The sequence below is a fragment of the Mus musculus genome, chromosome 7, assembly GCF_000001635.26.
Source record: "Mus musculus strain C57BL/6J chromosome 7, GRCm38.p6 C57BL/6J".
In the NCBI taxonomy this organism is placed as follows: Eukaryota; Metazoa; Chordata; class Mammalia; order Rodentia; family Muridae; genus Mus; species Mus musculus.
Window position 1 is genome coordinate 66,705,304 of NC_000073.6, and position 12,206 is coordinate 66,717,509.

At 44.2% G+C, this 12,206-nt stretch overlaps 1 protein-coding gene across 13 annotated transcripts in view; it reads left to right on the plus strand.

Annotated features, from left to right (window-relative positions):
- Positions 1-11,953, plus strand: part of Lins1 (lines homolog 1) — a 27,440-nt gene extending 15,487 nt beyond the window's left edge. For 2 of the 13 annotated variants that reach the window (XM_030243014.1, XM_030243013.1), the window contains 6 exons: positions 2,737-3,157; positions 3,336-3,425; positions 3,991-4,132; positions 4,927-5,443; positions 6,570-6,741; positions 8,498-10,249. In XM_030243014.1, coding sequence (XP_030098874.1) covers positions 4,972-5,443; positions 6,570-6,741; positions 8,498-9,350 — 1,497 coding nt within the window. In that variant the 5' untranslated portion in view covers positions 2,737-3,157; positions 3,336-3,425; positions 3,991-4,132; positions 4,927-4,971 and the 3' untranslated portion in view covers positions 9,351-10,249. Of the gene's footprint in view, positions 1-1,721; positions 1,822-2,736; positions 3,251-3,335; positions 3,441-3,990; positions 4,193-4,855; positions 5,444-6,569; positions 6,742-8,497 lie in introns of those variants that run through there. The other 11 variants (XM_006541221.4, XM_030243012.1, XM_006541217.4 and 8 more) reach the window with 10 other exon arrangements.
- Positions 11,954-12,206: the final 253 nt, after the last annotated feature.

Consider the following 12,206-nt stretch of genomic DNA (forward strand, 5'->3'; position numbering starts at 1 on the left):
TTTCAGTGACTCGGGTTAAAAGATCAGGTAAAACACTAGGGGTGACAGCCATGCTGGCCCAGAAAGAGGCGTTGGTGCGCACTGTCGTCCTCCAGGAAGGCTTCTCCAGTGCTTCCTGAAGCTTTTTGCTCAGGGATAATCTTCGGTGTGTAAATGTGCAAAACAAGTCTCTGCAGTATGCATGGGGTTCCTCAGGGTTGTCTTCCCCTTCAAAATCAGCTTCTGCCTGGCTCTTCTCTTCTGCATCGCAACCGCATTTCCCCCTCTATTCTTCAGAGAGAGCTCAGCACTGGTGAGTAAGTGAGGGGATTGAGGAAGCAAGTGGCTGCTGAGGGCAGACAGACAGACAGACAGACACTGCAGTCCACAGTGTTCTTCATGCAGCAAATCCCAGCTCTACACTCATAACTAGGTGACACCTTGGGGACCACGGGCAGCAGCCCCCATGCGGTACCCTCTGAATCTAAACTGACTTATTTATCCCTCTGGCCTCTGCAGATTCCAAGATAGGTGAGCTCCATCGAATTTCTGATTCCCATTTGCCGGGGGAGGTAAGGTTGCTAGGGACCACCTTCTGTTTCTGCGTAACTGGTAACACCCAATGGCAGTTTCTTTGAGGACTGTTAGTTATGAACTGACTTCAGAAAGTCAGTTCTTGGCTCAACAGAGCCATGTGGTTGCATTAGAAGAATTATAGAATTAGAATCAGTTCTGATTTTGTGTTTTTATGGTACTAAGTCTTTGTACCTGTGGTGGTTTGAATATGCTTGGCTCAGGGAGTGACACTATTAGCAGGTGTGACCTTGTTTCAGGAAGTGTGTCTCTGTAGGGGTAGGCTTTGAGCCTCTCCTTTTAGCTGCCTGGAAGTCAGTCTTCTTCTGGTTGCCTACAGATGAAGATGTAGAACATAAGGGTCCTCCAGCACCAGGCCTGCCTGGATGCTGCCATGCTTCCCACCATGATGATAATGGACTGAATCTCTGAATCTGTAAGCCAGCCCCAATTAGATGTCCCGTATAAGAGTTGCCTTGGTCATGGTGTCTCTTCACAGCAATGAAACTCTAACTAAGACAAGTACCTTTGCTTTTTTTCTTTCTTTCTTTCTTTCTTTCTTTCTTTCTCTCTCTCTCTCTCTCTCTCTCTCTCTCTCTCTCTCTCTCTCTCTCTCTCTCTCTCTCTCTCTTTCTTTTTCCCTCTACCAGGGATTGAACCTAGAACCTCATGAATATTGATCATGGACTCTACCACTGAGCAACAGTCTCAGCTTCATAGGATTTTTTTTTGTTTTTTTGTTTTTTGTTTTTTGTTTTTTTTTTTTTTTTTCGAGAGAGGGTTTCTCTGTATAGTCCTGGCTGTCCTGGAGCTCACTTTGTAGACCAGGCCGGCCTCGAACTCAGAAATCCGCCTGCCTCTGCCTCCCGAGTGCTGGGATTAAAGGCATGCGCCACCACACCTGGCAGGATTTTTTAGAAAGCAAATATTTTAATTTTGTTTGAGTCTAGCGCTTCAAAATCTGCTTTATATACCATGTTTCCGGAAGAGGTTGTTGGAAGATGTTTTGTGTACTGTGTATTTTTTGACAAGAGGTCAAAGCTTTGTATTACTTTTTTTTTTCTAAAAGGATAATTTTTTACATCAGAAAAAATGTAACATCATGTAAGGATTAATTTCAGATTTTATGTCCATGTCCTGATTAGACATCTCCAATATTCTTTTTCCAGAGTGGGTGTCCTCCCTTGTGCGCTCCATAGAGGTGTTGAAAATGCTCCTTTTTCCACTGGATGGTTTTAGCTCCTTTGAGAAAGATCAAGTTGACCATAGGTGTGTGTGTGGGTTCAGTTCTGGGTCTTCAATTCTATTCCATTGATCTACCTGTCTGTCATTGTACCAGTACCATGCAGTTTTTATCACAATTGCTCACAAATGTATAGCTTGAGGTCAGGGATGATGATTCCATCATAGGTTCATTTATTGTTGAGAATAGTTTTTGCTATCCTAGGTAAAAATTTTGATTTACCCCAGTGGATTTAAACTGGGGCATCTAACAACGTCTGCAGGCATTTCTAGTCGCCGGAATCTGGTACCTGATGCTATGGTGTTTTGGCTGGGAGATGGCAGAGGTTTGAGAAAGACTGGGTGAGGGCAGGGGTTGCTTACCAGTCTGGAGTGTGCTTGCAGCTCCCCATATAAAGGAGTCTGGCTCCCCGTTCAACAGTACCATGATGGAGAATTGAGGCAGCCATCATGAAGTGTTACAGGAAAGCTGGTGTTTTTCACCTGGGCCTGGTGATACCAGCCCATGGTCCCAGATACCTGGGTGTCTGATGCAAGAGGATCATAAGTTCAAGGCTTCCTGAGCTAGAGTAAGATCAAGGCCAGCCTACTACTGCAGGCAGCTTACAGAGTTCCCCCTCCAAACAAAAATTAAAAGACAAGTCTAGGGATGAAGCTCAGAAGCCTAGCATGCATAAGCACACTCATGCACAAGCACAAATGTACTCACACCCTTTTGCACACACACCCCCAAACAACACTATAAAGAGTTTTATGTTCTGATATTTACATGTAAAGTGTGCATTTCGTCATTGTGATTTTAAAGTGTTAGAATAATTTCCAATCGAGGAGTCCAACAACTACTGTTATCTCTAACTTGAGACTTCCGAAGTGAACACAGTCTTGTTTCACTTGTAATACAGCTTTAACACCCATAATTATAAATTACCTTTTCTGTTTCAGGCTTCACTGAGGAAACATCTTAGAGATCCATTGTATTTCTAAGTCTTCAATATTTACTCCTGTGGCTGTTGACTCTCTTATGAGATACATTTTGGATATCAAAATGGAAATAGTCCAAGAAATTTTGGATCAATTATACAGGAAAGTACTTCTTGGAACCACTCTTGAAGATGACGTCCATGGTTACATCTTCTATCTCAACCCAGATCTCTCAGAACAAGATGGCTGTCCAGCCTTCCCTGTAGCTCAGTCTAATGCCAGTGGTGTGCTTGATGGCATGGCAGGCCAGCATGGGCCATCCTCCCACGAGGTGGCCACCCTTCCTGGAGCACAGGAGTGTCCCAAGAGACAGCTTCAGATGGACAGAACCCGGGAGATGAAGCTCCTTCAGTTAACAGTGATTGACACGATGCTGAGCCAGGTACTGTCTGATGAAACGGAGACCCACGCAAAGGAGGGGTACAGAGAGCTAACTGAAGTCCTTTTGCAGTCTGTTGAACTCGATTCCAAATTGGTGAGCCATTTTTAAAAAGATTAAGATACTAAGTAAAGTTGCTAAGGCTTCAGCAGTGTGGCGAACGGTGTTTGTTTTGCTATAGATGCGCATGCTCCAGAATTCTGACAAGTTGTTGTCCCACATGGCTGCGAAGTGCCTCGCCTCGCTACTGTATTTCCAGCTGAGAGAGAAGGTCAGAAGCCAGCACGTTAGTTATTTCTCTTGAGTGTTTTAAAGTTCACATATTTGAGTTAATAAGATACTTTCACCCACAGTAAAATGCAAATCCAAAAATGTAGGAATGAAATAAGATCCCCCAAAAATAAAGAAGAAAATGCTTTCGGAGGCCACCTGAGGCCACCTTGTGCACTTGCACACACACGTACCTGTGCTTGCAAACACACGCAGATCCAAGCATCTATTGTCTTCCTGCTCCAATTGCTTTTTTCTTAAAATAACACTTTGAATATGCAAGGTGTTTATGGTAGAATATTTAGATAGTAGAATGGAGAATAAAGAAAAGAAAGACATTGTGTATCATTACTAAATGACATGTGGATATTTTCATAGTTGTTTTTGATCCTTCACTTCTATCCTGTGTTGCCTTTCCTGCCTTAAAGAGTATTAGAATATTTTCCTTCTTTGTTTTGTCAGAGCATACTTTTTTCAAGCAAACAAGTAAACAACATTTTGTATGTTGTGTGATAGTTTTTTATTACAAACAAAATAATAACTACCCCTTTTCCCCTCATTTGTAGAAAATGTTAAGTAATTCCTGGGTCACTTTCTGCCAGAAGCATCTCTCGGAGTCCTCTGAGAGTGGTGAAGCAGTGCGTTGCCTCTGGATCCTTACAGCTGTGATAAAAGAGATCCTTAAAGACACACATTCACAGAGAGCAGGTAGAGATGGCCTGTCCACAAAGGATTACCACCTCAGGGGCTGGGCATTTATAATGAAGAGTAAGACTCATGTTATACTCATCTCTCTTGAAGTATGGAAAAATCTACGATCTTGCCCGATTTTTTTATTGAACATAACCTTGGAGTGGCGTGTGGTGTATGTATTGGGTGTATGAACGTATGCGTGTGGATATGTGTGTGCTTGTAGAGGCTAGAAGTCAATCTTCGGTGTCTTCCTCGATGCCTTTCCCATATATTTATTGAGCTAAGATCTCTCAGTGAGCCCAGAGCTCATGCGCTGAGCCAGGATGGCTGCCAGTGAGCTCCAGCTCTACCTCCCAGCACGGGTGTTACAGTTGTGTGCCACCATATCTGACTTTTCTGTGACTGCTAGCCATCCTAACTCAGTAAGCATGCTTACGCAGCAAGCACTTTACCAGATGAACTATCTCTCGAGGTAACCTTTTAAAAAAGAAATGAAAACTTAATCATCAACCATCTCTTGTAAAGTCTGCCCATATTCATAAAGCATGCATTAAGTTTTAGTAATTAGCTGTTAATCTGTGTATTCTCAGTTGGTCTTATTAGAGGTAACTAGTCTTAAACCTATTTTTTTTATCTTACAACGTTATTTACACACACACACAGATTAAATTGTAAACTTTTGTTTTAAGAAAGCTTTTGTTCTTCCTGTTGCTTATAACTCCTGTTTTATAATTACAGAAAGTCTAAAGCAGCTCTTGACTCCTTTTGACATTACTTTTGAAGTGTTCTACAATTCCTTATTTTCCCAGCATTTTGGAGACTTCCAGAGCCCCTCTAACTTAGCCAGCAGCCTGATGTGCTTTCTGGAGCTGCTTGAGCTTCTCGTAGCCTCCAGAATCCACCTGAAACTGCACTTCAGGAGCCAGAGGATGCTATTTTTGAAACCCCATGCTCTAGATATTCTTGCCTGGCCTATTCCAGCTTTTATAAAAAGGAAGTTGGTTATACTCGTCAAAAAGTGCCTTCTCTGTAAAGTGGGCGAAGACCTCTGCCGGGAACCTGCGCCCTCCCTGATGTCACCAGATCACCTTCTGGACAGTGACATGCTCACTTTAGCTGACACACTTCTGCACGCTGTACATGTGGGGTTGTGGAAGGCACTGGCTGTTTCTGGAAAGCCTTCCTGCTTTGGAGGGGATGAAGTTCAACCTGGATGCAGACTCAGGACTGGTCCTGATCACGTGACCCTGAGAGCAGCAAGCTTAATTACAGTGAAGTCCTTAGAAATCAAGTCCCAGAATTGCACCTCAGCAGCTGAGATGAAAGGTATTCTCTAGGCTCCTTTTATTCAAAATTCTATACAATTCAGTTTTCACTTACGAAGAGGACTCATGACTATTGAGTACTGAGGCTAGTATCAGTTCAGTAATTTAGCTGTGTTTTCCTGGCTAAACTTAGGAAATACTTTTTAAAGGTAAAGGGGGTTGTAAGGGACTGGAATTTCAAGAAGCATGTGAGCTTTTTTATACAATTAACATGCATTGGATAATGAGTACAAAAATAGTTGCTTTTTGAATCACTACTAAGCAAATGGAAGTCAGCTCATATTTAATTATATTATTCATAAAAGCACCCAGACTATTCATATTGATTACTGATAATCAGAAGTTATGTTGACACTATTGGGAAGTTCTGTTGATAAAGGAATTGTTGCACATTACTTGAAAGTGACAGTCCGGGTTGAGAGTGCCTGGAAGAGTAGTTTTCAATGTGGTGTTGAAGAGGACATGTCTTCCATGGCACCAGGGAAGTGAACAGTGCAGGTCTCCAGGCAGGCTGCCTGCAGTTACTAGGAGAGAGCATTGATTTTTCAGCTATGGTGACCTCTCAGGATGATCTAGGGATCCTAGGATGTTTTAATTAGCACGATTACAGTTTATAACACTAGGTGGCATCTGTTACATAATTCAGAGGTTTGAGTTGCAGTTAAACTCCCAGAAGTCTAGATTTTTGCCATACTTGTACTTTCTTTTGGTTCTTAAACAAACAAAAGGAAGGAAGGAAGGAAGATTTTTCTGTCGTTTTGAAGCTATTTCTTTTTATGACTTAGCAGTCTATAGTTAGCAGAAAGCTGTGGTCACCAAGGAAGAGGCCTTTGCCCACTCAGTTTTACACCCTGCTGTCATCGTGAGATCACATAGTTATCTCTTAGACAAACAGTGACTCGATTTTGGCAGGTAGATGCCCAGACCGTACCTTTTAAACGTGTGTCCTTCCATAAGTCACCTTTGCTGTCCTCATTTCTCCATTGTGGATCAGATAATACCTCGTCTAGGGCTTTCTGAGAGTGTGGATTACAGTAATGCATACACAAATTTGCATATGGACAAGATGGTATTTGTGTGTTTATAAGCAAGCATTCCCTGAACTTCGACATTTCTGTCATTTGAAGTTGCCTTGCAGACGTTCATGTCCGAGCTACTGGCCTTCTTAAAGCCTCACCTCCAGCCCTCTCTACAGCCACACAACCCATGCGAGTGGCTGTCCAGGGTCTTCATAGAGCAGGACGATGACATGCTGGAGGCTGCCAAAGCCTCCCTGAGCATCTACCTCCAGCTGACCAGGTCTGTGTATTTCTAATAACTTGGGCTAGAAACACACACATCAGAAAGTGGGTTTCTATCTGGTGCATTATTCTTTTCCCTACTGGGGTAGACTCTCTTGTGATTTCCTCCTGCTTCAGCTCTGCCTTGCATGAAAATGGATGCGATTTGCATTATACTCAGGTATTGCTTGTGTGAGCAGGGGAAGCCAGTACCAGCTCTGAACCTCAGCTGGTGGTTAACATTGTTTTTAAACCTCCAAAACTACTTGTCTGAATTAAGCTTCTATCTGCTGTGTTTTGCCTTGTCAAAGCGACTGCAAATATAGAGAATCAGAGGAGCTTTTCCAAACTGGCATTTCATACACTGACACCTGGGCTGTTCCCCCTGGAGGCACATTGCTGGGACACTGGCACCCAATTGTGTTTCTGCTCTATCCTTGCAGCAGTGTGAGAATTGTTTCTGAAGCTGACAGTGCTGATCCTTTCCATTATTTCAGCCCTGCTTCATTTCCCTCTCCCTTGGCCTGGGAGAAGGGCTTTCACACTAATGATTGGCAATGCAGCCTGTGCTTGCTACATTAGGACCCGCTGGCAATAGCTCTCTGTTTCTTTCTCTCTCTCTCTCTCTGTGTGTGTGTGTGTGTGTGTGTGTGTGTGTGTGTGTGTGTGTGTGTGTGTATGTGTATAGTGTGTGCATGTATGTAGTGTATATGTGTGTGGTGTGTGTGTGTGTGTGTGTGTGTGTGTGTGTGTGTGTGATTAATTTGCTGAGGGCAGCAATACTGCTTTCCATCTGTGAGTGGGGCCAGTTTCAAAGGTGTCACTCAAGTGCAACACTCAAAGTATTTCAAAGGTTCTACTCAAGAAACAGAAGTCCTGGTAGTGTATCAACTCCTGATGGAAAGTTCAAGAGTGGATCTTGATTGCATTGGGCACTGCCCTTTTACTCCTCCTCTGGTTTATGTGAGTCTCATTGCTTTCGCTTTGGTTCACAGTGTGGAGAGAGGGAGATTTCCACGCCTTGGGTATGAAAATGTCACCATGCTAAGGTTTTCTTGTTTGTAAATGACAGAGACCAATTCAAATTGTTTTAAACAAAAATAGAAAAATTTTTGAGGCCTGGTTGAGAGCTCTAAGGGCATCAAATTGGCATCAGGTAAAACTGTGTATATGTGTGTGTCCGCATGTGTGTGTACACATCTGTCTGTCTCTTGTGTCTGTCTGTGTCTCTCTGTGGTTGGATGTCTATATATGTGTGGTTGTTTCTGTGTGTGTGTGTGTGTGTGTGAGAGAGAGAGAGAGAGAGAGAGAGAGAGAGAGAGAGAGAGAGAGAGAGAAATCATGCTAGCCATTATTTTTCCTGATTATGATCTCACAGACTGACTCCTCCTCGGGTCTGGCCGCCAGCAGCTTCTAGCTTCCTTTTTATCAGTCTTAAAGTTGTAATGTTTCTTAGCTGTAGAGATATCTCTGGGAGGATCTGATTAACTGTGGATCTAGAGGCCATGTTCTGACTGGTCAGTCTGGGGTCACACGTCTACCCCTGATGAGATAGTTTGGTGTTGCATTTTAAACATGGACTAAGTCGTCCTGGAGAGGGGGCTTCTGATGTAGAAGAAAGGACAGAAGGCTTTTGTGCAGACAGAAACTAAAACTGGTCAGTGGTGAGCAGATTCAGTTTTGATTTGTTTCCTTTTAAAGCGATATGCAAGTAAGTGTGCAAACATGTTTGTAAAGACCTGTGAGCCTGAGCCCTCCCTTGTCTGCATTTTCAGAGAGTGGGATGCTTCGGCAAGTCTGACCCAAGAAAAGGAAGCATGGATCCGCTCCACACATGGACATGGCTGTAACCCTCACTGTGTTTTCTTATTCTTCTTGAAGAATGTAGCATTCGATTCTACTGTTCTTCTCGACTTCTTGATATCCTCAGAGACCTGTTTCCTTGAATATTTTGTTAAATATTTAAAACTGCTGCAGAAAGACTGGGCCCACTTTCTGTCCATCTGCAAGTTCTTTGCTGCAGTGGAATCACAATGTGGAATGCTTGTTCATGATCCTGTCCCCTCACCTGCCCGTGGCAGAAGCACCAGCCTCACAGTGCCTCATGCTCCGGCTTCTCCAGTTGGAGAGAACACTTGCCCCTGGCTCCCCTGGGCTTCTGATGCCTCCTCCGAATCCCAGAGCCAGGTCATGATGCCCAAGGAAACTCTCCCAGTGCCAGCTAATGGCCCACCTTCCCGGACACCGCAGAGTCTGGTAGATTATGACAGCTCCGAAGCTTCTGAGGAGGAAACCACAAGTGAGCATTTAGCAAACAGCAAACAGACATCTTTATGTCAAGAAAGGTCTGAGGAGATCCAGGGCCTGCCTAGGACATGGGAGGAGCAAAAGGAACATAGCCTGGAGCCTTTGCTCTCTGCAGAGTCCAGTTCTCCCTTCTCTGCCAAGGGTAGAGTTGCTGCAGACGGGACTGTCTGGCAAGTGGGATTGTTTCTTCGTACAGTGAAATGCCTTGAGGAGCTACAGGGAGCAATTTACCGTTTGCAGGAGAAAAATCTCTTTCCATATAACCCAGCGGCACTTCTGAAGTTGTTGAAAGGTGTGGAGGCCAAGTGTGTTAACGTCTGAGCCCTGGGTAACACAGCAGCATCTGTCCTCGGCTTTGTTCTCCTTGATAGAAAGCGTCTACCTAAGATAAATAAAAACAAGCAAGAACTGCAAACATGCGTGTCTGGGTCTTTGCCTTATGGAGCATAGTAGTGTTTGAGAAAGGACCATCCCATGACAGGTCAACTGGCCCAGCTTGCTACAGCTGAGAGTTTATGCTAGTTCAGACTACACGGAATTCGCCATGACAAATGACTGCATATTCTGTAGCCCAAACTAAGTAAGATTTATCTTCTGAGCTCAAGAGGCCAGAAGCTTAAAATCAAGATGTGCAGTGTAATGTCCTGGGACGCTGCACATCTTATCCATGATGCATCTCCATCTCTGCACGCTCTGCATCGTTTGCTACCATGGTTATTTTCTCTTCTGTTTTGAGCATAGCTTTCCAGCTGGAGTAACATTGTCTCGTTGTAGCTTTGATTTGCCCTGCCCTGATCGGAGACATCCACTACTCCTCCTTGTCCAAAGATCCAGTTTCAAGTTGAGGAAGAAACCCTGTCTTAAGGCAGAAAAGCCTAGTCAAATAGAAGTGTGGATGTCAAAACGGTTAGGGAGACATGTTGGTGAGGCTGTGTGTTGTCAGTGTGTACTTGAATTTTTAACCTTGATTTGTCTTAGTCACAGGCCTTGCAATGTTGAGGAAAGCTTTGGACTGCAGGGCTTGGTAGCCGTTCCTGCTTCCTTTCTCTTTGCCGTTGGCTTGTTCTCAAACTCCTGTGTGCAGCCCTCTTGCCTCAGCTTCCCCTTGGCAGCTCACTACTGTCTGTAATGCCTCAGGGGAGTTGACACCTTTACACAGATATTCATGCAGATAAAACACCAATGTACTGAGATAGAAGTAAATAAAAATGTAAAACTAGGATTGTACGTTGTAAAAGACAAGACTAGGCATTTCATTGGAATATTACAGACCTGTAAAGAAGAATGCATTGTGTTCATGCTGTGGATATGAAACTTCTCCACTCAAAACTGAAAAGAATATACTGGGCTTCCATTTGTTTAAGAAAAGTATTGGGCAGGAGCAGAGACATTTACATCCTCGTGTACTTATATATATAATTACCTTTTGGTATCCAGAGGCATGGCTTCCAGGACCCATCGCTACCCCTATCATGAAACCAAAATCTACTGACAGTCTCTTTATAAAACAGCATGCGATCTTCATACAGCCTACATACATCCACCTAGATTCACTTACACTCACACAAGATAAGTTCTGGTTGCACTGTAACATTTAATTTTTTTATTCACTTTACATCCCAATCACAGCCCCTCCCTTCTCTCCCCTCAGTCACACCCTTACAAGTCCCTCCCCAGCGCCCCTTACGTTCTCCTCAGAGAAGGGGAGCCCCCCTGGCTACCACCTACCCTGGGACACCTGGTCCCAGCAGGACTAGGCACAACCTCTCACTGAGACCTAACCAGGCAGTCCAGTTAGAGGAAGGGAAACCAGTAAGAAAGAGGAGACAGTCCCTGCCCCAGTTGTTAGGGGACCCACATGAAAACCAAGCTGCACATTTGCTACAAGTGTGTAGGGGGCCTAGGTCCAGCCTCTGAAAGCTCCCTGGTTGTGGCCCAGGCTCCATAACATCCATGGTCCCAGGTTAGTTGACTGTAGGTCTCATGGTGTCCTTGACCCCTCCAACTTGCTCACTTCTATCTCCAACTTTTCCACAAGAGTCCCAGATCTCTGCCTGGTGATTGGCTATGGGTCTCTGCATCTGCCTCCCTCCGATGCTGGATGAAGCTCTCAGGAGACAGTCGTGCTAGGTTCCTGTCTGCAAGCATAGCAGGATATTAATAGTGTTAGGGGTTGACTCTTTCCCATGGAATGAATGGGTCTCAGCCAATGAGGCAGTTGCTGGTGGCTGTTCCCTCTGTCTCTCCTCCATCTTTATCCCTGCACGTCTTGTAAGCAGGACAGATTTTGTGTTGACGACTTTGTGGGTGGATTGATGTCCCCCTCCCTCCTCTGGAAGTCCTGCCTGGCTACAGGAGGTGGCCTCTTCAGTCTCTTTATCCCCGTCTGGTAGGAATCTCAGTTAGGGTCACCCCCATAGACTCCCAGTATCATCTCCTGTCCCAGGCCCAGCTAATCACTAGTGACCCCCCCATTTCCATTCTCACTCCCAGCCTTCTGCAGCCCCCCACCTCTTGCCACACCTGATTGACATGATTGCTTCCCTCCTCACGCCGTCTTCTCTCTTCATCCACCTCCAGTGGCTATCTATTTCCCCCTTCTGAGTGAGATTTACACATCATTCCTTGGGACCTACTTTATTACCCAGTATCTTTGGGTCTGTGAATTGAAGCATGGTTATCCTTCACTTTATGGCGAATGTCTACTTATAAATGAGTATATATCATCTGTCTTGCTGGCTCCGGGGTACCTCACTCAGGATGATATTCTCAAGTTCCATCCATTTGCCTCAAAATTTTATGATGTTTTTGTTTTTAATAGTTGAATAGTATTCCACTGTGTAGATGTAACAAATTTTCTTTATTCTTTATTTCTGTTGTTTGTAGTTTCTGACTATTATGAATAAAGCTGCTATGAGCATAGATGAGCAAGTGTCCTTGTGATATAGTGGGGTATTTTGGGGGTATAACTGGATCTTGAGGAAGAACTATTCCTGGTTTTCTTAGAAAATGCCAAGTGATTTCAAAGTGGTTGTACAAGTTTGCACTCTCACCAGCAATAGGGGAGTGTTCTCTTGCTCCACATCCTCACCAGAATGTTCTATCAATTGGGTTTTTGATCTTAACCATTCTGATTGGTGTAAGGTGGAATCTCGGGTTCATTTTGATTTGCATGTC